At 38.2% G+C, this 23,424-nt stretch overlaps 1 protein-coding gene across 1 annotated transcript in view; it reads left to right on the plus strand.

Annotated features, from left to right (window-relative positions):
- The window catches only part of SNX25 (sorting nexin 25), an 80,972-nt gene that overhangs the window by 56,170 nt on the left and 1,378 nt on the right, over positions 1-23,424 (plus strand). Inside the window, exons 9-18 of the mRNA XM_053974998.1 lie at positions 1,625-1,900; positions 6,634-6,789; positions 9,156-9,287; positions 14,046-14,186; positions 14,675-14,788; positions 15,315-15,479; positions 18,617-18,734; positions 19,933-19,999; positions 21,154-21,335; positions 22,897-22,997. Of these exons, the coding sequence (XP_053830973.1) occupies positions 1,625-1,900; positions 6,634-6,789; positions 9,156-9,287; positions 14,046-14,186; positions 14,675-14,788; positions 15,315-15,479; positions 18,617-18,734; positions 19,933-19,999; positions 21,154-21,335; positions 22,897-22,997 (1,452 nt within the window). The remainder of the gene's footprint in view (positions 1-1,624; positions 1,901-6,633; positions 6,790-9,155; positions 9,288-14,045; positions 14,187-14,674; positions 14,789-15,314; positions 15,480-18,616; positions 18,735-19,932; positions 20,000-21,153; positions 21,336-22,896; positions 22,998-23,424) is intronic.

Genomic DNA, 23,424 nt, shown 5'->3' on the forward strand with positions numbered 1-23,424 from the left:
AGGAATACTTGATATGCAAAAGTAGTAGAATTATTTCCCCCTCCACCAGAGAAAAAACATTCAGTAAAGCATGCAGGCTTTAGTTGTATCAGTTCACATAAAACCTAGAAGCACACTCTAATTGGATAGTCTGTACATAAGTGGCTCATCTTGCCAATTACAGATAGCCTGTTCAATCCAAAATAATGAAATTGTGTGTATCTATGTTCTTAAAATCTTTTTCGAAGAGGGGTGTTGCTTTAAAAGACCTTTCCCTAAACTGTAACAGCTAAGTTTCTCCAGGAATGCCACCCTACTGATGGAGAGAAGAAACAATGTTATATTGTAATTTTGGCTAAAATAAAGTAGCAATTAGAACCCTGAAACAAGGATAGGGAATATCACTTAAAATTGCAACAAGTACCCTGAAGTAATGGTGCAGAGGAAGAATTTGTAGAGGACAAATTTGCTGTTAATGACTGGTGTGGTGGATTTTTGGGGGAAGCAATTAAACCTTCAGAATTCATGCTAGCATGAAATACAGATTTGATAATTGATTATCAGTTGACTTCTTTTTCACTGTAATTTTATTGCTCTTATTCCAGTCATTTGGAAAACATAAAGTATTCTGTAAACAGAGAGACAAATTGTAGAGTATGAGTAGAGAACCATTAATACAGTCTGAAGACATGACTACCAACCAACTCAAGCTAGAGAGTGTTGATAAAAACGGTTTGTCAGGCACTGTGAAGAGAGTTCTGTAAATCAGTTCTGATTTGCAAACTTCTCATGATTGGAAAAGTTACTATAAATCACTTTATGACCTCTCAGCTCTGGTTTTTGTCTTCCTGTTCAAAACAATATGTATGTACATATGGGTATGGATATATCTGCCACTACAGGGCAGCTTGCAAAAAGGTAATGTCCTGCAGTCATGTGGCTGTAGTATTGTCAGATAAGGCAGGTAAGAACATTGTGCCATTCTGAGGGAGTGGATAAACCTTTTTCAATTCTGTCCAGTTTAAGGGGATGGTAATTTAGGGAGCTGATCATGGGCTGGGCTGCATTATGTTCTCTCTTTCCTGTTCATTAATGCAAACTTCAATCCTGTGCACTTTACTGTGATCAGTAAAAATACTCAGCCTCCTGTACTGGTAAATGTCTCTTCAATTGTGCTTTTTTTCCTCTTCTTGCATATTTTTTTTTCCCCTTCTGCAAATGAATTATAATCATGTATAAAGTGAATTGATTCTATTCAGCAGAAGACAGGAGGGCTGATACAGCTGAGCTTTCCCATCTGAATTTAAAATGGTGACCACACTGTTGCTCTAGCACTTTTCTTCCTTTCAATGCCATCTTTTGGAACATGGATTTAAAAGTGCGGAAGCTCTGGCAATTTCAGGCACAGCTGTTTCTTCACTTAACAAATACCCATACTTAACTTGTAAAATGGATTGCTTAGCAGAGGTGCACAGGCAGGCAGCATGCTTGATCTCAGTAAGAGGTTTACAGATGTCTTCTCATACATTTGGATAGGAAATTAGCTTGATTATCCTTCAAATTGTGCACCTGGGTCCTGAGTCATCTTGATATTTTCAATATCTTTTCATTATTCTTTTCTCCCTCCCTTTCCCTTGCTTCCTAGGCTGAAATACCTCAACTGGTGAGTGAAATTTACCAGAATTTTTTTGTGGAAAGCAGAGAAATACCTGTGGAAAAATCCCTTTATAAGGAAATACAGCAAAGTCTTGTGGGAAATAAAGGCATTGAAGTATTCTACAGAATACAGGCAGATGTTTATGAAACTCTAAAGGACAGATACTACCCCTCATTCATTGTCAGTGATTTATATGAGAGATCAGTCAAGCAGGAGGAAGAAAGAAGTTCTGCTCAGCTAACTCCTGAGGACAAAGATGAAGTGGTGAGTCACACAGACAATTTTTTTCACTGTTATTTAAAGTGATCTGAGAGACTGTCCTGAGAAAAGAATGTAGTAGCATCTTCTGTCCTTGAGCTTTGGACCACTCTATTTTACTCATTTATTTATAAATATCATCACTCCTGTAGTTTCATCTGGAAAGACTTGTTTGCTTACATGCTCTTTGAAATAAAATGGAACAAAATGACAGAATACTTAAATTTTAATTTAGTTGAAGTAGATAGTTCAGATTCCTAAGCCTTCTGTATTTCACATCTTTCATTATGCTCCTTAGAAACAGAGAATGCAAAACATACCTTGTATATGAAATTGTATGTATTGAGTAAAAAATGTATGTATTTGAGTGAAAAAATTCTCACTGAAACATCAATAGATTTCTGCCCAGACATTGTCCCTGTCTCCCATGCATTTCCTAGGTGTTGGAATCCTGGATGCTGAGAATTTTAAACTTTCTGTGCTGAAAAGCACAGACCCACAAGAGAACACTGCATTTGACCTGAGGTTGTGGAACAGGCTTTTAAAATTGATTAATAGCACTGGGATTACAGATGTGTAGTTGGTTAGAAGTCTGTAATATCACAGGGTGGAAAACATAGAGTTTGGGGTTTTAGAATATAGAAATAAATATGAAGCAAGATGGAGGTTTTAGGGCAGAGGCAAGTTGTTCTTCTTTACCATCTTCCTTCTTCTTCATGGGGTTGGGTGATGTTTTATGATTGGACAGAAAAGTCTGCATTGCGGACTTCAGGGGATCAGTTATTGGGTTAAAAGGGAAAATAATCTAGGTGTCATTTCTTAATTGGATAGTTTAGTTTTAAAAGACCTTATAACAAGAGTTAGTTAGCCATTTTGTGCCTTGCTAATGAAAAAGCTGCCAAACTCAAGTAGTGAGACTGTAACATAGATAAGAAATAATAAATACCTGAGTCCGAACATGAAATAGCTTCTCAAGTGCCTTCAATCCCAACCTCGAGAAACCATACCTAGGTACTAAATAGGTATCAAAATTGCACAAAAGAGGAGAAAAAGTAATATAAAATCTTAGTGGTTTTTATTTTTTAATTGACTAAATTAATAGACTATGTTGGAAGATAAATCTGGCACAAGAACTCTAAATACTAAAACAGACCATTCAGAATGTCATAAGCAATAAGCCAATGGCAACTCTTCTTGGGGCAGGCTTTTTCCTTGGGTTGTCTAAAGCAGTCATGTCAGAGGAACTTGTGTGTTGTGTTTATCCATTAACATTGTGACAAGAGCATGTCTCAGACTATTGAGTGCCTCTTTCAGTCAGGCTGCTGCTTCAGATCAGCATGCATGTCTTCATTTTACATGTGAACTTGCTCAGAACTCAATGAAATGTACCAGTTTGTCCAAAAACAGATCTAAATAAACAAATAAGCAGAATCCAGAAGTGCTGATCTACATTCTGCTATTTAGATACAATTCTTCCAGAATCTAAGGCTTTTGTATTTACTCCTTAAATGACTTTAATTTCTGTAGGTGAGTTGTTATAGTCTTTGTAGTTTGTGTATCAGCAAATCTGCAGAGATTAATAGTTATAAGTAAATTATTTTCAATATGTGCTTTTAGAGCTTGATGAATCTTTTCAGTGTGTTTTCCCCTGTATTCTTTTCCTTGATAAAATATTCAAGATGTGTTTTCTAGTTTTCTCACTACTAACTCAGCTCTGTGTTGATGGAAGTAGGTATTTCAAAGGCTTTGTGTCCTTGTGCTTGCAGTCATTGAGGCTTTGCACAATGGCTCCTAACAGTTTTGTCCAGAACTTCCTGAGGCATTAAATGCTGAGCTTTCTAATTTCTTCATATTATTTTTTCAAAGTCTAACACAGATAATGTTTTCTCTGAGGAAACTGACACAACACTTTAGGGCTAGTTGTACTGTCTGATGATATCTACTGTAGCTGCCAAAAAGTTAGATTTTTGACATCAGCATCATCTGTCTTTCCTCTGAGTCCTTGGATATGTATGGGCCTGACATAAAGTCTGTGTCAGCCATGAAGCCTTAAAGACTAATATATTGCCAAGCCTGCTTATAACATTCAAAGCAGTTTTTTTTTTTAAATTTTTAACAACTAATTAAGTATGAAGTTGTATATACTGTGCTTCTTGAGTATCTCTTGAATAGAGCAGTTGTGGTACTCAGGGTCTTTGAGGTGAAAACAAATTATAAGAGTCTTTCTGAAACTTCCTATGTTCTTTCAAATTTTGGTGAAAATGCAGTACTGGCTAATAAGTTTGTAGTTTTTTCCCTCCCCGTATATCAGAAATGACAGCTGAGAAATTGGATGTTTCTGAAGGAATACATATTGTTAGGACATACAGATTGGTTTTTGTTTAGTTTGGGTTTTGGGTCTATGTCCCCACTTCCTAGGGTACTGTGGGCATCACCTGTGTTAATTTTCTATAAATTTCACTGCTACAGCTGAATAGATAAAAAGCCATCTCGTGCACTCAAGGAGATGAGGACAAAAGAATGAGCCGTGATTAAATGTGAGAAAATCAAGTCACAAGATAGGAATCTAGAAAGAGCCAGACTGCCGGTTCTGCTGCAGGTGGAAGAAGTTCTTTCTTCTTCCCAGTCTGGTACCACTTTCTGTTTCTGGGACAAACCTCCACAAACCGCCACAAACCTCCAAGTATTTCTGCTTGGACAAACAGCGCAGGTAGAAATACAGAAGCAGGCAGTGCTGGCATGCAGCACTTTGAGGAGAGGACCTGGTGATTGCATTGGTGCTGCATGTGTCAGATCACTAAAATAAGACTGACATCCGTGTTCTACGTCACTCACAGAAATGGAAGCCATTATTTGCTTACCAATCAGGGGAAGACAGCACAATCAATTATGATCTCAGCTTTGAGTGAACTGGTTGTTTATTGTTAAATTTGATATTTTGAATACAGGTTACTTGATCTTGTAATTCTACCTTTTGTTGTTGTTGTTGTTGTGATAAACCTAGTGATTCAGCAGTGGTATTTGCTTTAAGTGTATGAAAAGTTAATGACAGAGAAATCATGTAGCCTACCTCTGGGAGCACAGCCTCACTGATTTGTAATTGATTGCAATTCTTTGATTGCTAGAATTGAACTTCATATGAAAAGTCTTCTAATTCTTTTGTGCTGAAAATAGCATTTTGATTCCTTCTTTACCTCTGTGCTTCCCAACAAGTGGAAGGTTTGGGTTTTTTTATGGTTTTTTACATTAACATTTTAAATAACACCCAGTATTGATAATTATTATTATTTGTGCTATTGTAGTGCCAGAAGACAACATTCTGAGCTGAGGTCTGTACACGTGCTTGGAGGCAAGTTTCTGACCCTAGGAGTTTAAAGTCCATGCAGAATAGAGAGAAAAAAGGAGAGGGCATAGAGCTAATGGGTTTTTACTCAGCCACATAGCAGGCAAATGCAGAGCTAGAAAAGGGCATGGATTTCTCAACCTAGAACTCCTGACTTCTGCATTATGTTTGAGGATCATGCTAAGGAGATTAGTTATTGTTGCTACTGTTATCTCTTCTTAGACTTTCTTAAATAAGATACTGTGGAATTTATGACAGGATTGTCTCCTCTAAAACCCACAGAATTTACAAGAATATGAGAGTTCCTTCTGTTACCTTTTTCTTTATGATAAAAGGATACAGATTACTTAGTTGGAATATCATTAAATAACGTAGAACCCCTCTTCATGAGAAGAGACTTAGCTTCTCACAGATAAATTTAGATATACTCAGTCACAAACAGACCTCAAAGATCTTTGAACATGGCAGCAGTAAAAACTGAGTGCTGTTTGCTAGATCTCAAGGTCTTCATGTCTATTTGGGGAAGTACAGTAAGAAGGGGGAGGTTGAGCTATATGTCAGAAGATGCTAAGGAGAATGTCACTGAAATGTGTGAAGTTTTCTATTTTTTGCAGCAGCCTGTAGTACACAAGATGGAAAAAGCTATTGGTTTGTCTGAATGAATATATGAAAATGATTTATGAATTTAGGGTAAGGCATATGTGCTTTTAACACATTTTTATTAACACCTCTAAAAACAGCAGTAAAATCTGTGTAGAAAGCTAAAGGACTTGGTTTAGATTGTTCTGCAGGATGACAAATCTGTTTTGTGAAGGTTTGTGGGAGGCAGGAATGTTTGTTAGAAACACGGAATATTTTTGGTTTTGTCCCCTGCTACCCCATTCTCATTATGTTTCAGCTCAGTGCTAAGTATTTACTTTTCTATCTGGCTCTGAATATTGATCATGACTACTAAGCTGTTTTTGCTTTTAAAACAAACTTTACCTGTCATTAACACTAAAGCCTTAGCTTGAAGGTCATTTTTGCACTGTTGCTGTGAGTTGCCAAAGAACTGTATTAGAAATTATAATAAGGCTTTGTCTGTTGGGGTTTTTTACAATAGACTGACATTTCATGTTGGATCTGATGGTTGGAATATCTGTTACACCTACATTTTCATCTATATCAAGAAGCAAACAATAATGCATTTCCTGCCCCATCCCTGGCAGTGTTCAAGGCCAGGCTGGATGGGGCTCTGACCAGTCTGGTCTAGTGGAAAATGTCCATACCAATGGCAGTGAGACTGGAACTCTGTAATCTTTAAGGTCCCTTCCAGCCAAAACCATTCTGTCATTCTATGAATAACTGCCTCATTTCTCATATTAATGTAGTAACTACCCCTATCCTCTATTCCTAGAGCCAAGGTTGTGAAGAAGCTACTGAAGAATGCAGCACAAGAATTAATGAACAGGCCAGTTATGCTGTAAATAAACTTCGCCAGCTAAATGACAAGCTTGAGTATAAGAAACAGGCTCTAAATTCCATTTGTAATTCACCAAAACCCGACAAAAAGGTACAAACCTGTAGTGTCTTCAGTTCTTTTATTTGATTTTTTTTTTTTTTTTGGATATGTGTATGTTTGTGTAATATCCAGTTGTTGCATTTATTTTGGATGGGTCAGATGGTTATTTCAGTCAGCTTGTTAAACAGAAGGTGAAACCAGAACTTAGTTTTAATTGTTTTTTTTCCCCCCACATCTAAAAGCTATTGTAACTAAACTTGTGAATGCAATATATATTGCTTTGTTGGCCGTGGAATAAGGATCACTCTCCCGTGGTCTTGCTATCTTGTCGGTAGCAAGGGGTGTTTCTCCCTTGCCCTGCCTGCCGTGCGGCGGATGCGCGGCTCGGCTCCTGTGCCCTCTGCTGCCTCTCAGGGGCACAGCACAACGCCCTCGTCTGCAGCACCAGCTCTGACAGAGCTGAGGGATCAAAAACCCCAAACCTTTAGGAGTGACTGATTCCTTTATTAGGAGCTAGGAGAAAGCACGCTGTCATCAAAGGAAAAATCTGGAGTGATATGAAATTTTAAATCTCTGCACTAGGGCAAACAAAAAATATCCTTTTCTCTTTGCAAAGTGAAACAGGTAAGCAATCTGAGGATATACTCAGGAGAAGCAAGGGACTTGCACGTGGCTTGGGCCAGCTTATTTGTGTTCATTTTACAGGCCTGTTGTTCAGATGCAGTTGGGCATCATGTCAGGTGTAATGGGATTTGGTTGCAGATGGTGGGTAAGATGAACAAGTAGCCAAGGCATTTTCCTAAAATCCTGCTGCTAGCAATGACAAAAGTGTGCCTGGGTATTAGTCATTGCTCAGAACCTGGCTGGCTTCCTTATACATTTTTCCTTCACTCAGGGTGAGTGAAAAGATTCTTGTCTGAATAGGAGTTGACACCCCACTCATTCTCTGCTGCCCCAGCTCTGGGTATAGCTACCTCCAGGAGAAAGACGTGGACACTAGAATTTGAGGCCACCCTGGCTAGCTTCATTCCCTCTCTCCCTTCCATATCTTCCTTCTGCCAGAGGGTACTGCAGACGACTGAAGATGTTTGCAGCTGTTCTGGGGTGTCCCCCTTCCAACCCAAGCCCTTCTATGATTCTATATAACTAAGCCTTTATATATTGGTCCATTCACATGAATGTTCTATGTTCCTTTTGCATTCTTGAAACCATAATAGCTATATTCTTTCTGTACTTAGGTTCTTGGGGAGGCAGGGATTGTACCCCTACTGAAGTAGTGGGTTTTTCCATGTATGTTTTTGTTTCTAAAATATTCTTGGTCTTGGAAAATAGATACCTCTCTGAAACAGAATAGTAAAATGGATCCAGTACTATTATAAAGTCTGAGTATTTGGTTTGTCAATGTAACAGCTGTTTACTTATGAGAAAAACCAGTTGTTCTGTATTTATTGAATGTTCCTGTAGTCAGTGTAAGGGGATTGCAGAGAAGTCTCAGCACTGATAGCAAATAAAGTAAAATATAAAATTATCCTGAAGGTGAGGTATTTGCTAAAAACTGTTATATAGCTGTCACGTAGATAATATTTTACATCTGACATGAGACAAAAATTCTGAATAAGATAGAATTCCTGTAGCTCTGTAGAATGGACCACTTGTGGTGTAAGTGATAGAACTGATAAATTTGGGTAAGTGGTATAGCATATTTAAAAATGGAGAAGTGTCATCTGCTTTTGTTGTGTTTCTAATGTCACATCTTATGTATATGTCCCCCTTCTCTTGTCATGCTATCTCCTGGCAGGATGTTTAGCTACTTTTTGTGCTTTCCACAATAACAAATCATTGTCTTCTCAAAACTAGAATGAAATAAGTGATAACTTTGAGTGATTTCTAACATAGAAATTCCTAGGAATGAAATCTATTCCCAGGTTCTTCAGTCATGAGATGTATACCTGAAAATGATAAAGATGTCTTTAGTAAGGTGTACTTCATTAATGACAATTTCAAATTCTTATAAAACATACCATGTGTAATATATAATCCTATCTCAAGTGTCTCTTCTGCTGGTAGTGTGATAGTAGTTGTACTTCTAACTTGGCTTTTATTTTAGTGTGAGGGTTGACCTTTAAGATTGCTGTGTGCTCTAGAAGTTTGAGGTATCATCAATTCCCTCACTTGTGATTGTGATTTTGGTTTTGTTTTTTTTTGGTTTTTTGTTTGTTTGTTTGTGTTTTTTTTTTTTTTTTTTTTTTTTTTGTTGTTGTTGTTGTTGTTTTTTTTTTTTTTTTAATCCACAGGAATTGCTCTCCCTCTGGTTTTGTACCTTTTCTTCTTTCAGAACAGTGTCCCTAAAGACACAAAGCTTGTGTGCTGCACGAACTTTTTCATACCAATTGTAATGAATAAACTTTTCTCTGCAGATTGTTTCTAAGCTGAAGGATGAAATTACTCTGATGGAGAGAGAGCACAGTGACCTTCAGCTGCACATTGCAAGAACAGACTGGTGGTGTGAGAATCTTGGCATGTGGAAAGCCTTCATTGTCTCAGGAGAGGTAGGGGATTTTTTTCTGCCTTTTTATCTTCTGAGTCTATTCAAACTTGCATGAAAAGCAGAAGAAAAATGTGTAGATACTTTCCTTATAACTGTTCATACTTAAAATTTACTTGTGGGGGAAAGAAACTTAACCTCTTCTGAGCTCCTCTTCTCTTTCCCCAGTGGCTACTATGATGCATACAGAGAGTTTCTATTCCTCAGACACTGGGGTTATAACAATGGAGCTATAAAAAATTACCTACATGTACATAAACAAGTTTTGGCACTGGGTAAAGTAATTTGCTATCTTATGGGCACTGTTTTTCATGAGAGCTCTGTCTTCCTATATTACCATGCTATTGCACTTGGGTGCAGTTGTGTGTCTGCTGTGTCTCAAAGATGCAGTGCTTATACTTTCTGGGTTTTGCATTATTGTATTTAATGGCTGTACAGTTTCAAGGGGCTTGAATGCCTGGAAAAAAAGTGCTTTATATCTGTAAGTTGAAGAAGTTGTTACTTTTCTTTTGTCTTGTTTTGCTGTTCCATTTGGGCAGACAATTGTAGAATGCATGCAAAAAATTGTGATGAAAGCAAAAAATATTACTATCTCCTGGCTCTCTATTATCTGAGTTCCATGAAAGGAATTCAGTGAATGCTTGTTATGTAGTCAGTGTAGGCTGACATACATAAGTAATCTTCTTGACAGTATCACTATGAAGATCTAAAGATGAATTGGGTCTCTACTGCCTTGCCTTTGCATGCCACTAAGAAAATGTCCCTGAAAAGAATACAAATAGTTTTCTTGAGATACTTTTTTCCTCCAACAAAGAGTTATGTGCTGTGGAGTTTATTTGATTGTGTCTCAGGCTCTTGCAAGCCAGTGATAGGTCTGTCAACAGTTAAAGTCATTGTAAAAGAAATAAATCCAACAGGTCAAAAATATAAGGTGCCAGTTTTAAAACTGAATTCTCCATGTGGAAACATCTGGATTTGGTATTGTTTTAATGCTGTTTGCAAGTGACACTGTTGAGAACTGAAAAGTTCTTAAGTTGTCTTCTTAAGAGTTATTTGTAGCTTTTGAAGCCTGGTCTTAAAATCTGGTAAACTCTGGGTGCAGAATGGCAGCTTTCTGCATAAATGTAACCATATACAACTGTCCAGTGTCCCTCTCATTATCAGAGGAGTAGGTGGTTTGGCTAAATTAGAGAGAGGTTGGAAGAGGCTTTTAATTGCTTGCTCCCTTAGCTATAACTTATAAGTAGTACTGGATTAGGTAATTAAATATAGGCTTGCATAAATTGTGCTGTTTGCAGGTCCGTGCTTCAAAGGGTAGGCTGGAGAAAACATGGGTGTTGTAGCTATCTATGTTAATTAATTGCTTGGGAATATTCTAGCTGCACTTGATGATTTCAGGGGCATGAGTAGATGACATTGTCTTTCTAACTGCAAAATTCATTGTTGCCAATCCCAGAACATAGCTCTGTGATTTTAGAGAGCGAAAACCTTGGCCCTGTTGTTTAGCAGAAAAGCTTAGTAAAAGTAAATTTTGCTATAGATATTGAACTGAAAGTGTAGTAGCCAGTCATTGACCTTTTAAACAGATCCACTAAATCAGTTAACAGAGAATTCACAAAAGAAAAATTACTTAAGTCTTGGGAAAAAAAAAAAAAACAAACATGTCCAAACTCTTGTTTGTAATCTCTTAGTTTGAATCTTTCAGTCTTTATAGTTTTGAGAAATTTAAATATACTAAACCTATGTGTGTGAACTATAAATAAATAAATAAATATCAGTGTAAATAATCTCTAGGTGTCTTTTGGTAGCTCATATTTCTGATAAAACTTACTTTGGAGACTCAGTGTTTTGGCTGACTCATAGAGGTTGAAAAATACAGTGGGAACATGCAGAATGGAGGGGCCTATGATAACATGTGTGAGACTGAGTGTCTCTTCCTCATTACAGGTATATAACTTAGAGCTAAATAACCTAACTTGATCTGCTTGCTTTAATGGTTTTGGCCTTGTATAATTTAATATTTTAACAGACATTCTGTCTCCCTTGTCCAAAGAAAGACTGTTTCAGAGCATGACTCTTCAAAAAAATCTATTGCTTTCATAAGGAATTGAGTTTGTAGATCTGAATGAGGTGAAAAAAATTGCATGTTTCTTGTGGTTACCACAAGAAGGACAAGAGGTGGCTGAAAAGCTACTCAGTGGACAAGAACTTGGGGCTGCTGGCTGACAGAATGTGAGCCAGGAGTGTGCTCAGGTGGACAAGGAGACCAAATGCATCCCATCCTGTATCAGAAACAGTGTGGCCAGCAGGAACAGGGAAGTGATTTTCCCCCAGTACTCGGCCCTGTACAGGCAGTACCTGAAAACAGGGCTAGAGAAGGGTTAGGAAGGTTGAGAAAAAGCTGGATGGTTTTTTGGGCAGCAGCATTAGAAGCCCAGTGTCACGATGTCGCTGGCATGCAAGGTTTGCGTTCAGCAGGAGCTCTGGGCTTCAGCTCTGACCCTTGAAGCACCTCTTGGCTGGATACAGTAGATATGCTGGTGGCTTGTCAGATGTGCAGCTCATCTTGAGCAGGCTGCAGGTCTGTCAAGGGTAAATGCAGCCCTTGAACACATTAGGAGGGAGTTTCCACTGAGGATGAGGAAGTGTTACAGTCGCTTTGCAGGTGCTGGGCCGTGTCCCTTGAGAAGGGGGGATTTGAATGAGGAACTTCTCCCACAAGAAGAGGTTCTGAAAGCACTTTCAAATTTCGTTTGCTTACCTTAGCAAAAAGGAGAATCAGAGGAATATTGCTCTCTAGTTTGAATTCATTCATTATAGCAATTGTATGAGGTGGTGCCTTCTAACAGCAGAGGACTAGATCTCTTGGTTTAGACGACCTCCTGACATTCAATTTTTCTGTTTTCCAGTTTACTCCTTAATTTGGAAAAACAAATTCACAAGCACCTAAGTTGATAAAAAATTTTGCATTCCTAAGAAGATCCTGAACATTTTCAGTATTTGTATTAGGGTATTTGAGAGTACTTGAAAAAAAGCTATAATGTGTCTACATCTACTAATTGGAATGTAGAGGATTCTGCACATAGCTTGAAGCAGGAGTACTAAATCCTCCCATTTTGAAAAGGTGCTTTCACACTGCCCTGGGAACAAATTTGGCATGGAAAATCATAAGCATGACTCAAATCAGCAATTTCAGCACTCACTGTCCAGTATTGAAAAATGACAGCCAGGAGGTGTTTGTGGGTCACCTACAAACACAGATCCAGTCTAGCTCAGGGTAGACAGGGCAGGGACTGTCCCAGACAATCCCAGTTGTTCTGCACCATGTCTCTCTGACCTGCATCTTGGAGGCTGTTCAATCATCTATTTCTGCAGCAGTCTGGCAGGAGATAGGCACTTCTCCAAATAGCTGTACTGAGAACCAGGCACATTTGCAGGCATTCAGGCTGGTGCTTTGTATTCTGTCTGAGTGCTGCTGCAGCTTTTTGACAGAGATTTGTGAAATCTGGGCCTCAGACTTAGCTTCCCACTGGTCCTTGTGCAGCTGTATGAGGAATGCATCACAGGAAATATTATAAATGTACAGCTCTGAATAGCTTAAAAATATGAAGGTACATTTCAGCCACATGGCTTTTATGATGGTGATGTAGTTGCTTGTCAAATTATTCATCCATAGCATTGTGTTGTCAGATTTCTACAGGCTTCTCAGAAAAGGTGTCATAATTATATGAATTTAAAGTTTATTCTTATACTAATTAGAATAGTTGCATACTCTTTTTTTAAAAAGCTTTAAAGTTATCACATTGCTCAAGAAGACTAGGAGTGGTATTTTACAATTACCTTATAATTATTTGCATGTATATAAAGACAAGCATTCTCAAGTGAAATATTTTATGCATTTCCCTTATTTGTCTTTCATAATCAATTTGGCTGTCTCCTCAAAATAAGTAAGCAAAAATTTGCTGCTAATAGGACATAAGGATGAAATTCTTATGTCAATTCTTATATCAATTTAAAAAACAATGTGGTCACACTACTGCTGTTGTTTCAAGAAAAATTATTTAGCTTTGCTGTAGTTTTCCCATTTGCACAATGTGGTTTATTGCTTCTCCTTCCTCTGGCTGAGGATTGTAGTTGGATTCATTAGTATTTTTATAAAGTTGTGAGTCCCCCAGGAATAGTGCATGGATACCACAAACTGTGCAAGAACAGCTCAGGTGAGCAGAGAAATCGCTCCATAACCGCACCAGCTGCTGCTAGACCCAGTGCAGAGCTGCTGTGCCTGGCGTGTGGGTGAGCCTCAGCAGGAGCACTGGGAAGGGAGGGTGGAAATAAGGGGAGAACACCCAGGTAAAGGCAGATAGGAGAGATGGAGTATTGATGAGCAATCACAAAGCTACATGCTAGGTACCTTAAAAACAGAAATAATGCACTCAGCTGTTTGAGGAGGACATGTCAGGGAGACTTGGCTGCTGGTGGACAGCATTGCAAAAGTGTATGTAAAGGTGTAATAGAGGTTAGCTGGAGGACTGGTTCAGGACTGGCACAGCATTTTGGGTGAAGGTTAGTTCATTAAGGGAATTGTAGTATATATGCAATACATATATATGTAAATATATAATAGTATATAATATGTAGCTTTCAAATCTTAAGAGAAGTGTGGGACTGATGACTGAGTTTGCAAGCCAGTCCTGGCAGCTCAAATGTTCCACTGTTTACTTTCAACAGAGATTACCTTATCTGGTTTTTCTTCCCCCACAAGGTTTTAGAAGAGAATGGAGAACAAGTGCCCTGTTACTCTGTCATGGTGAGTTTACAAGAAGTTGGTGGAGCTGAAACTAAGAACTGGACTGTTCCCAGGAAGCTCAATGAGTTTCAGAACCTACACCGCAAACTCAGCGAGGTACGAATCCTGGTTACAGGAGGGAAAAGATACAAACTGCCAAAATTTGTCAGAGTGATAGAAATTTCATGCTACCAGTTTTAATGCTAACCTTTTGGCTTTTAGCCCTTTAGAGCTAGATTTCTATCTACATATTTCTGGTCTGTGACAGATGATTATAAAACTTGTGTCATACAAGAGCCTGCTATAAGAATAGACTTATAACCTTAATGAGGTTTTATGTCCGGCTTCTAGGGAAGTATTAGAAATGACAGCTTCTGGGGAGAGAGAAGGTTGGGATTTTTTTTCACAGTGCTTTAACCTTTCAGTCTGATAAGGAGTAGATAATGGTACTGTAAAGTGAAAGGGTTTGGATGTGTCAGCCCATAGTGGGAAAGGGAAGGTGTTTTCTTCCCTTGTGAGAAGAGATGCAAAAAGGATTTCCATTCTGAACCACCTGTCTTTTTTTCTGCATACATCTTAACTGAGCTCTCCTTTCTCCTACACAGTGTTTTCCATCATTAAAGAAAGTTCAGTTGCCTTCTCTCAGCAAGCTGCCCTTCAAATCCATAGACCAGAAATTCATGGAGAAATCCAAGAACCAGCTTAATAACTTCCTGCAGGTAAGAAAATAAAGACGAAACCAACAGATATCTAAACAGGAGAATTGAGAGGCTGCTGCCTCTCTTTTGCCTAAAGAAAGAGCCTAGAACAAATAGGTCAAATGCAAGGTTTGACACTGTAAATGTCAAAGTCGTCCAAAATGCCTGAAGTTGAGATGAGTTTGACTGATAGTAACCATTCTCTAGTGGTAAGTTAATTTAAACTTCAATTAATTAAGGAATAATAAATAATGAATCCTTTAATAGCCACTTTCAGCTAAAACTCTTCACAACAAATTCCTTACAAATGAGAAATTGTTATAAAACAAGAAAGGTGTAAGACTAAAAGCTTTATTCTTACTAGTTCCAGTACTTTAGAAATAGTTTCTTAAAGTATCTTTGTGAGATAGGGATTTTTTCCTCACACTACCTCTGAGCTGTGATTTAATCAGTTTTATTGGATGCCTCAATACATCTTATTCCTTAACAAGAAATATTTAATTGATGTGTTGCTGTGTTGTGATGTGTCATTATTTTTGTTTCCTAGAAGTTACTCTCTGATGAAAGACTCTGCCAGAGTGAAGCACTTTACGCCTTCTTGAGCCCCTCCCCAGAGCACCTCAAAGTTATTGATGTGCAAGGCAAGAAGTCATCCTTTTCACTCTCCTCATTTCTAGAACGACTTCCTGGTGATTTATTTTCTCATCAGGAGGTAAGTGGTAGAAAAGTAATCTTCCCAAATTTAATTTCTTATCCTAAGTAAGCAGGGAGAGTCATTAGTATTTGAATGGCAGGCAATATTTCCAAAGGTCATTTGTAATTTACAGTAAGTGAACAAAGAGTCAGAAGTAAGAGCTGCCTATGAATTAAAAAGATGTTTATTAATAAAATAGGTTTCCTGCCTTTTGGTATGTGCATATAGCCGAATGTGTAAGCTACTGCAAATAAACAAATTGCAGTTCATGTGGGATTGTTTATTTTTTTACAGCAGAATTTTCCACTTTTTGAGTTCTGGACATATATATTTCAGGTTTTGCCAGGTAAAAATAATTCTCCCTTGGGAATATTATCTTGGCAAGAACAGCTGTGTTTCCTTAATTTCAGGACAACTTCTGAAGCAGACCTAGATTTGACAAAAAACTGTTGGCAAATAGTACAGGCTTACTGAGGGCATTTGCAAATGCAGGCAGGAGTCTATGTAGGCAAACCAGTTGGAGAATTTGTTATTAAGCCATGAAAACCCATTGTTTATCAAAATGCAATGAATAATAGATTAGTGACTAAAATAGCTCATTGACTAAATTGACTGTAATTGCATGGCACTCTATTCTGTGTTATTCAGGTTCAGATAATGCAATATTCAAGGAGATGTTTCTATTCCCCCTTTTAGTTATGTTATACAAAATTCATTTGAAACAGTTAATTTCTTAACATGCTGTAGTTGTCTGGAGTGGATGGGTCTTATGCAGGATATTTTGAGATTGGGGAGCATGTACAATTCTAGGCTTTTAATAGGGAGAAAGGTGGTCTTGCATCTCAGAAATAAGAAAATCCTATAAACGTACCTTACAAAAGTATGCTGTGTTTGCATCTAGGTGCTGAATGTGTGTGCCTCATTTAAGAGTAATAAATATAAAGAAGGTTTGAGGAATTAGTTTTACTTTGATAGAAGTACTGGAGTTCTAAAATCCAAAGTGCTTTCACTAAGATGACTGATAGGTAGTAGTAGCATAAAAGCATTGAAGTGTGAAGCTATTTGTATTTTGCTATTTAATTGAAAAACATCCTCAAGACAAAGCCAAACTGCATAGTTATTGTATTATGGGAGTGTGTAAGAGGAAATAGTTGGTAAATACAGGAGAAGGAAAGAGAATTTTTAATACTAGTGTGTGAGAGGAGAAAGAACAAATAAACAAAGCAGATATTATGCAACTGTTACTGCTTCACATTCTCTTCCCTCTCTTTCTCCCTTCTTTCCTTAAGCTTACATATAACAGAATACAGGATGGTGGGAACTCTTAGACCCTATGAATGAGTATGTCAAACAATTGTCCTAAAGTGAAAGTAATAAATAAAATGGAGGGAGACAGATTGTGAGGCAGTCTGGGATTAGCTCTGCTGTTTCCTGGACTCCTATGTCTTTCAGTAAGAGCTTTGGATCAGCTCAGTCTTGCCCTATTGATAGCATCTTGGATACTTCAAAGCAGTTAAACTGGGGTTAAATAATTTGGTACAAGGTCATAAATGAAGTTAGTTGTGTTAAACCACACGTAAAGCTGGTATAATTGTGTTCTTTTTGTTACTGAGACTTCCTGGTTTAGTTTGTATTTTGAACTTTGTAGTATAGAATGCTCTCATTCAGTTCTCTCTTTGCCCTTAATCTCATTTCACATTTTTCAAATATATGTAAGAGCAATAATACTACTTCTTGAGTGTTGTGTTCAGGATTAGATACTGCAGGAATTTCTTTATATATATAACTCCTTGGATAGGGTTAGCTTTAGAACGTATTTTTTAGGTCTCTAGACCAAAATCAAATCAGAGCAAAAATGTAGTTATCATCTAGAAAGAAAGGCTTTTAGGTTTACAAATTTACTGGATAGAAAATGCACTATAGTGTAAGAACTTACAGTTGCATTGTTGCATTTTCTAAATGACAGGAGGTTCACTGAATAGCAGAAAAATAAACTAATATTAGATGATTGAATGATGAGGACAAAAGGAAGGGATGATTGATATCTTTGAAAGCCAGTCTGAAGAAGAAAATTTGCACATCATTCTGACCACTCCTGAACCAGAGACTGGGGCATTGCACCAGCCTCAGTGGAGGTCAGGTCTGCCTCTCTTTAGCTTTGCTCGAAGCACAGGTTGGCAGGGGAAGATCCAGGAAGGCAAAGGGATGTGTTGGCTGCCATGAGTAATGATAGGAGTTGTAGTCCTGATCCTGAAGCAATCTTTATAACAGTGAGAAACAACCTGCTCTCTGCCCTTCACTCTGAAATACATGGTACTGCCAGAATTGAGGTAGTTCAACCCGGTCATCTTCTGGGAGTCTATCTGAATAGCTCTTCTCCCTTTGGTGCCTGGAGCTTGGGTATCCTCAGGCTCAGGTCACTAAGTATCACAGTTTGTGTTTCTGCCTGGGACTAGTTCTCACATGTGGTGCTTGTTTCTCTAGTGGCCAGTTCCCTTTCCACTGCTGGGTTTGGTTCCCAGTGTGCTTCAAGGACAACTGGTTAGTGCCTGATCCCACTGAGTGGGAAGGCACTGACTGTTCTCCTGGGGAGCCAGCTACCTGCTTCTCCCTGTGCAATAACCAGATTTTCCCCTTTTCTCCCAGCTATTTGCATTGCAAACAGCTCCAGCTGTCTAGTTCCCCATCCTGAATATTTTTTATGGGTATTGTGTCAGAGGAGGCTTTGCAGTCACAAACACTGTTGAGTGCCATCTCCTGGTTACAGCTCTCACCTGTTTCCTAGTAGTACACGACTCCCACATCACCTGCTTTCTTTCATCCAGCTGGTGTTGATAGGGCAATATAGGCAGTAGATTCTGAAAATCTGGGCAGCACTGAGCTGCTTACTGGGGCAAGGCTGCAAGCAGAAGATACAGCAGTGATGATAATTCCAGCAGTGCAGTATCCTCATTGCTTTAGTCCAATGGGAAGTTTTCAAGACCCCTAGCGAGATTCCTGTTTGCCAGATCCTGCCAGCAATAGTTTTTGGCTCTCACTCTGTTTTTTGAGAGGACTGGCTGTGGTCCTTCTCCAGATCATGGCAGTAACTAAATCCATTCTGGAAGAAGAATGGGGAGCTGCGACACACACCCGTGTTGTGCTTCTCTTCCTAGGAAGAAACGGAAGAGGACAGTGACCTGTCGGACTACGGAGAGGAGGTGGATGGGAAGAAGGACTCTCTTGCTGAACCGTGTTTCATGCTGATTGGAGAGATTTTTGAACTGCGAGGAAGTAAGATAAAAACCTGCTCAGTTGCTAATGAAATCTCTTGGCTCTGTAGGACACTTTATAATTCAGATTTTTTTGCTGTTGCAATAAGTGCAATCTATATTGCACTTAATCTTCATTCTTGCAATCTATATGGCCAGTTTGTGATCAAGCTGTTCTTCAGTAGTTCCTAATTTTGGAGTGAAATTACAATATAAAATGGCAATAAAATGTAACTGGTAGGGGAGAGCATTTGCACTTAGTATTTTTAAATTTTTCATGAAAAGATTAGGAAAAAAGGACAATAGTATGCTATTTGTAAATGGGCTGTTCATTAGAGTGTAGGAAATCTACAAATTGTAGGAAAGATAGCTTTATTATAGAACATGTCTCTGACAAATAAATATGATTTTAATATGCATTTTAAGTGAATTATAGATGCATTTTAGTTCTGCAATGTCTATGATGAAAATTATGCTAGAATTGTGGTATATTTAAATACTGGATTTTTTCCCCCCTTTTATGTAACTGAATGATGATAATAAAGAAAACTATTTTTGTTTCTATTTGAATATGTAGCCACACATGATGCTCTATAAAATTATTTACTGGGTAACTATTGCAAAATGTGTCACCTTCCAAAAATGGCAGATGTATCTTCCAAATAGAGACTTTATTGTGATGGTGGACAGTATGAAAGAAAGATTTACCAGTAATTACTAGGAAGCACTCACTTTTGTTTCCTTTATTTGTAATGGAAAGCTGGCTGCTTAGTTTGAGTGAAAATGTTTTCAGAATTTTTATGGTGCTGCTGTGTGTTCTTTATACTGTAGGTATGAAAGGCGTGGGAAGTTTGAGGATATTTTGGTTTTTTTGTAGTAGAAAAAGGGGTTTGAGTAGTTGTATTGCTCAATAAACTTGAAATATTCTTACATATAAAAATTTACAGTATAACCTAGAATGCATTTTGTATGCATACTTATATAATCTGCAGGACCTATAACCCATACAGCGAACAGTACAAGGAACATAATCAAGAAAAATGAAACCTCTGTACAATTAATAGAATCTTAGAAAGGGTTATAACAATGTGTTTACTGTAGGGGTGGGTTGTTTGGGTTGGTTTGGTGGGAGGTAGGGGGAAGGTTTTGCACATGATCATGGTTTATGGAATATTATTAACTTCTTGGTCATTATTTTTTAAATTTTTTCATTGTTCTAGTGTTCAAGTGGGTCAGAAAAACATTAATTGCACTAGTACAAGTCACTTTTGGAAGAACCATCAACAAGTAAGTAGCTGTTGCTTTAACTGAGCTTTCATCATCATTCTGTTAAAAAAAGACTGACAGAAGAACGGTTAAAAATAATCTGGACATCATGTCGGATATGATAATCTGCATTTGTTTTCCACACTTTACAGCTATATTATGTTTATTAGAGAAAACACAGATACATGAATTATCCTTATGCTGCCAGGTGAGGCCTGCCTGAGGCTGTGAGCATACCTGTCTGTAATCACCTTCATATGGAAAGCTGTATCCCTGGTCAGAAACAAATTTTAGAAGTATTCTATCAGCACAGCAGGCTGTTCTTTGTCCAATCAGTGACTAAATTTGCACTTGCCAGCATGGCTTTTAAAGCCTCTTATGTACATTACGCAGCAGTAAATTGGACTGGTCTCAGACAGTATCCACTCACTGAGTTTTAAATTGATTGGTTCATTTGTTCATACCCTGCTGATAACTGGAAAATGCCTGAAGGAGGACAGAGAGGCAGAGAATTTGTGAGCATAGCTTGCATGCAAAGTTCCTGTGTAGCTTTTTACATGTAAGTTGACTTTATTGATTTTAAGGGATTTGGCTGTATGGCAGCAGTAGTGACTGAAGCCTGCTCTCTACCTTAAACTCCTGGTGCTGAAGGCTACAGTAAGTGGTTCAGCCACAAGAAGACGCTGCTATCTCTGTTTCTAATCCCTTCAGTAATGTGGTTTGCTATCTGCGAAGGAACTTACTGTACTTCTATCAAAACTGGCTATTTGTATCGTAGCAGGCACATCTCCGCAGGCAACTAGTTTGGAGTTTGCTACTATTAGTGACCTGATTTTCCTGACTTTTCCTGGTGGAGCATTTGGTAGTGCCCATCCTTGAAATGTAGTTTTGATGTATATTTCAATGTGTTACTTGTAATCTGAAATGTATGTTTGTGGATTACATTGAAAAGCAGCCTTCTTCAGATCTAAGTGAGGTATCTGGAGTGACCTAGATCCTAGAGCACCCAGAGCTGAATATGACCTGCTGTTATGCCAATGAAATCAACTCAGGTATACTGGCAAAGTTACATGAAAAAGAACATCTCTTCCACTACTTTGAGGAGTAAAAAGAATAAATATGGGTAAAACATGAAAGACTAGCTCTGATGGGCTCCCTTCTACGCTTCTTTACAGGCAAATCCGTGACACTGTACACTGGATGTTCAGTGAACCAATGCTTGTTTACTACATTGGTGTGTTTCGAGATGCTTTTTGGCCAAATGGGAAGTTAGCTCCACCAACGAGAGCCAAGAGCGATGAACAAAAGCAGGAGACAAAACAGAGAGCACAGCAAAAACTACTTGAAAACATTCCAGGTGAGATCACTTTGATTCTGCTTAATCACAGATTTAATAACTAATAAGGAAACTGGTTAATCACACTATTTTCCTGTAGAGTTCTAAATTATTATTATTTGCATAAATAAGGATAATTTTGGTCTTAGTCTTTGCCTCTCCTGCCTGTCTGGTAAAAGGCATGCATTCAGATATTATTGGTGGATGCAAAATCAAAATTGCTGTATTTTTGTGCATAATGTTCATGAAGGAATCTCAATCGATTCTCTCTGTGCTGGTTCTCTGTGAGCAAATATGTGGCTCTGCTACTTGGAATTACTTGCCAAATAGGAGACCCCAATTACTTCTTCCTCTTATATTTTGGAGAGAGAGGGATCTACCCATGCTGTCCGTGTTGTGTCTTGTCTATTTCTGATAAGAGGTCTCAGGGCACTGAAAATTAAGAGTGACCTGCTGCCTGGGCAGAAGAAGATCCTAGATGGAGTGGTTTTTTCAGGACTTTGCTTTGCCTACCCTTATTTCCCACACCTGGGCAGCTGCCTTTTCAGCTAGCATGTTTTTGGGGCAACATTCTGAGATGCTCCATCCTGTCCCACTCACAGGACAGGAAATTCAGTTACATATTTCTGACTCCTCAGAGATCATGTAGACCCAAAGGCATCTAACTGAAAAGAAACAAAATCATTACCATTAACACGTGGAAAAGCACTTCAACATAGCTTGGATGCTTTTTCTCTGCTCCATCTGAAGAGAATGAGCTATTTTATGGCTTTACTTACATATCTCATATACCCCCATGCATTAGGTAGTTTAATCAACTTTTACTGCAAAAAAGGAGTAGGTATGCATACAAAATATTTGTCTTTTGATGTGTAAACAACCCTTCCATTTACTACATGTGTTATATACTCATCTACTTGGCTACTAAATAGCCTTCCATAGTTGGTTTGTGGTATTTGATTTTCTGTTTATTTCTCAACTTGGAGCCATATGTCAGGACATAGCTGAATGCACCTTAGATTAATGATGGAGCACTGAATCACTCTTTATTCTCTAATTTAATCCAAAGTGTAAATAACTGACTTAGAATTCTCTTTAACTGCCTTCTTGTGGGAAGTATTCTCTGTGAAGACTGAAAGGCAATTAAACTGCTAAATTTGTTTCAGTTGTAGAACTTGGGTCTTTGTGGCTGAAGGTGTATTTAAGGTTTAATGATGTGTGAGATGAGACTTGACTCAGTGAACTACTGAAAAGACATTTGATGTATCATGTTAGAATGCTTAAAATATCCTTAGATGCACACACTATTATCTATTGGGTAACTGGAGAATAAGGTACCTTTTCAAGCTGTGTTTTTAAAAGGCTGGTGAGGAGGGACGCTGTGTATCTTGTAGCCAAGGGCCAATGAAGTGCAGTGGCTTTGCTTCCCCTTCTTTATGGGTCTTTATGGTTGAACTAGATGATCTTGAAGGTCTCTTCCAACCTTTGTGATTGTGATTTTGGGTAGCAGAATGATGATTCTGGCTGGAGGCTTTGCCTAACATGAGTGAAACAACATAAACTGAAGTAATGTTTGTTGCAGATACTCTGCAGAATCTTGTTGGACAACAAAATGCCCGTCATGGTGTAGTGAAAGTGTTCAATGCATTGCAAGAGAGAAAGGCTAATAAGCACCTACTTTATGTGAGTAACCAGAAAAGTAGCCTTTAAACTTCATAATCCTGTAAGTTACTGAGCTCTACTCACTCAGTAATAACGCTTAGGGGGTGGTGTGTTTTCGCAGAGATTTATTTATTATTAAAATAAGTCAGTTGCTCTAGGTTTGATCACTTGATTAAGTTTGAATAACAAAGGACTGTTCAACAGCAGCATGTTTTTGTCTAAATGAGATCTTCTACCACATCCAATGTGCCTGACTTCATAAGGTACAAACTAATTTCTTCATACAGCTTAGAGAAATAAACATATACCTTGGAGAATCCCAGTGAAGGAGAATTCCAGGACTGGTTCATAGTTAGGATATGACAGCCTTCCAGAAGTTCCACTCCCTCAACTGTTGGGAATGGTTGGAATTATGCAGCTGGATCTAAGTATAACACCTTCACAGTCA

This window comes from Vidua macroura, chromosome 4, assembly GCF_024509145.1.
Source record: "Vidua macroura isolate BioBank_ID:100142 chromosome 4, ASM2450914v1, whole genome shotgun sequence".
In the NCBI taxonomy this organism is placed as follows: domain Eukaryota; kingdom Metazoa; phylum Chordata; class Aves; order Passeriformes; family Viduidae; genus Vidua; species Vidua macroura.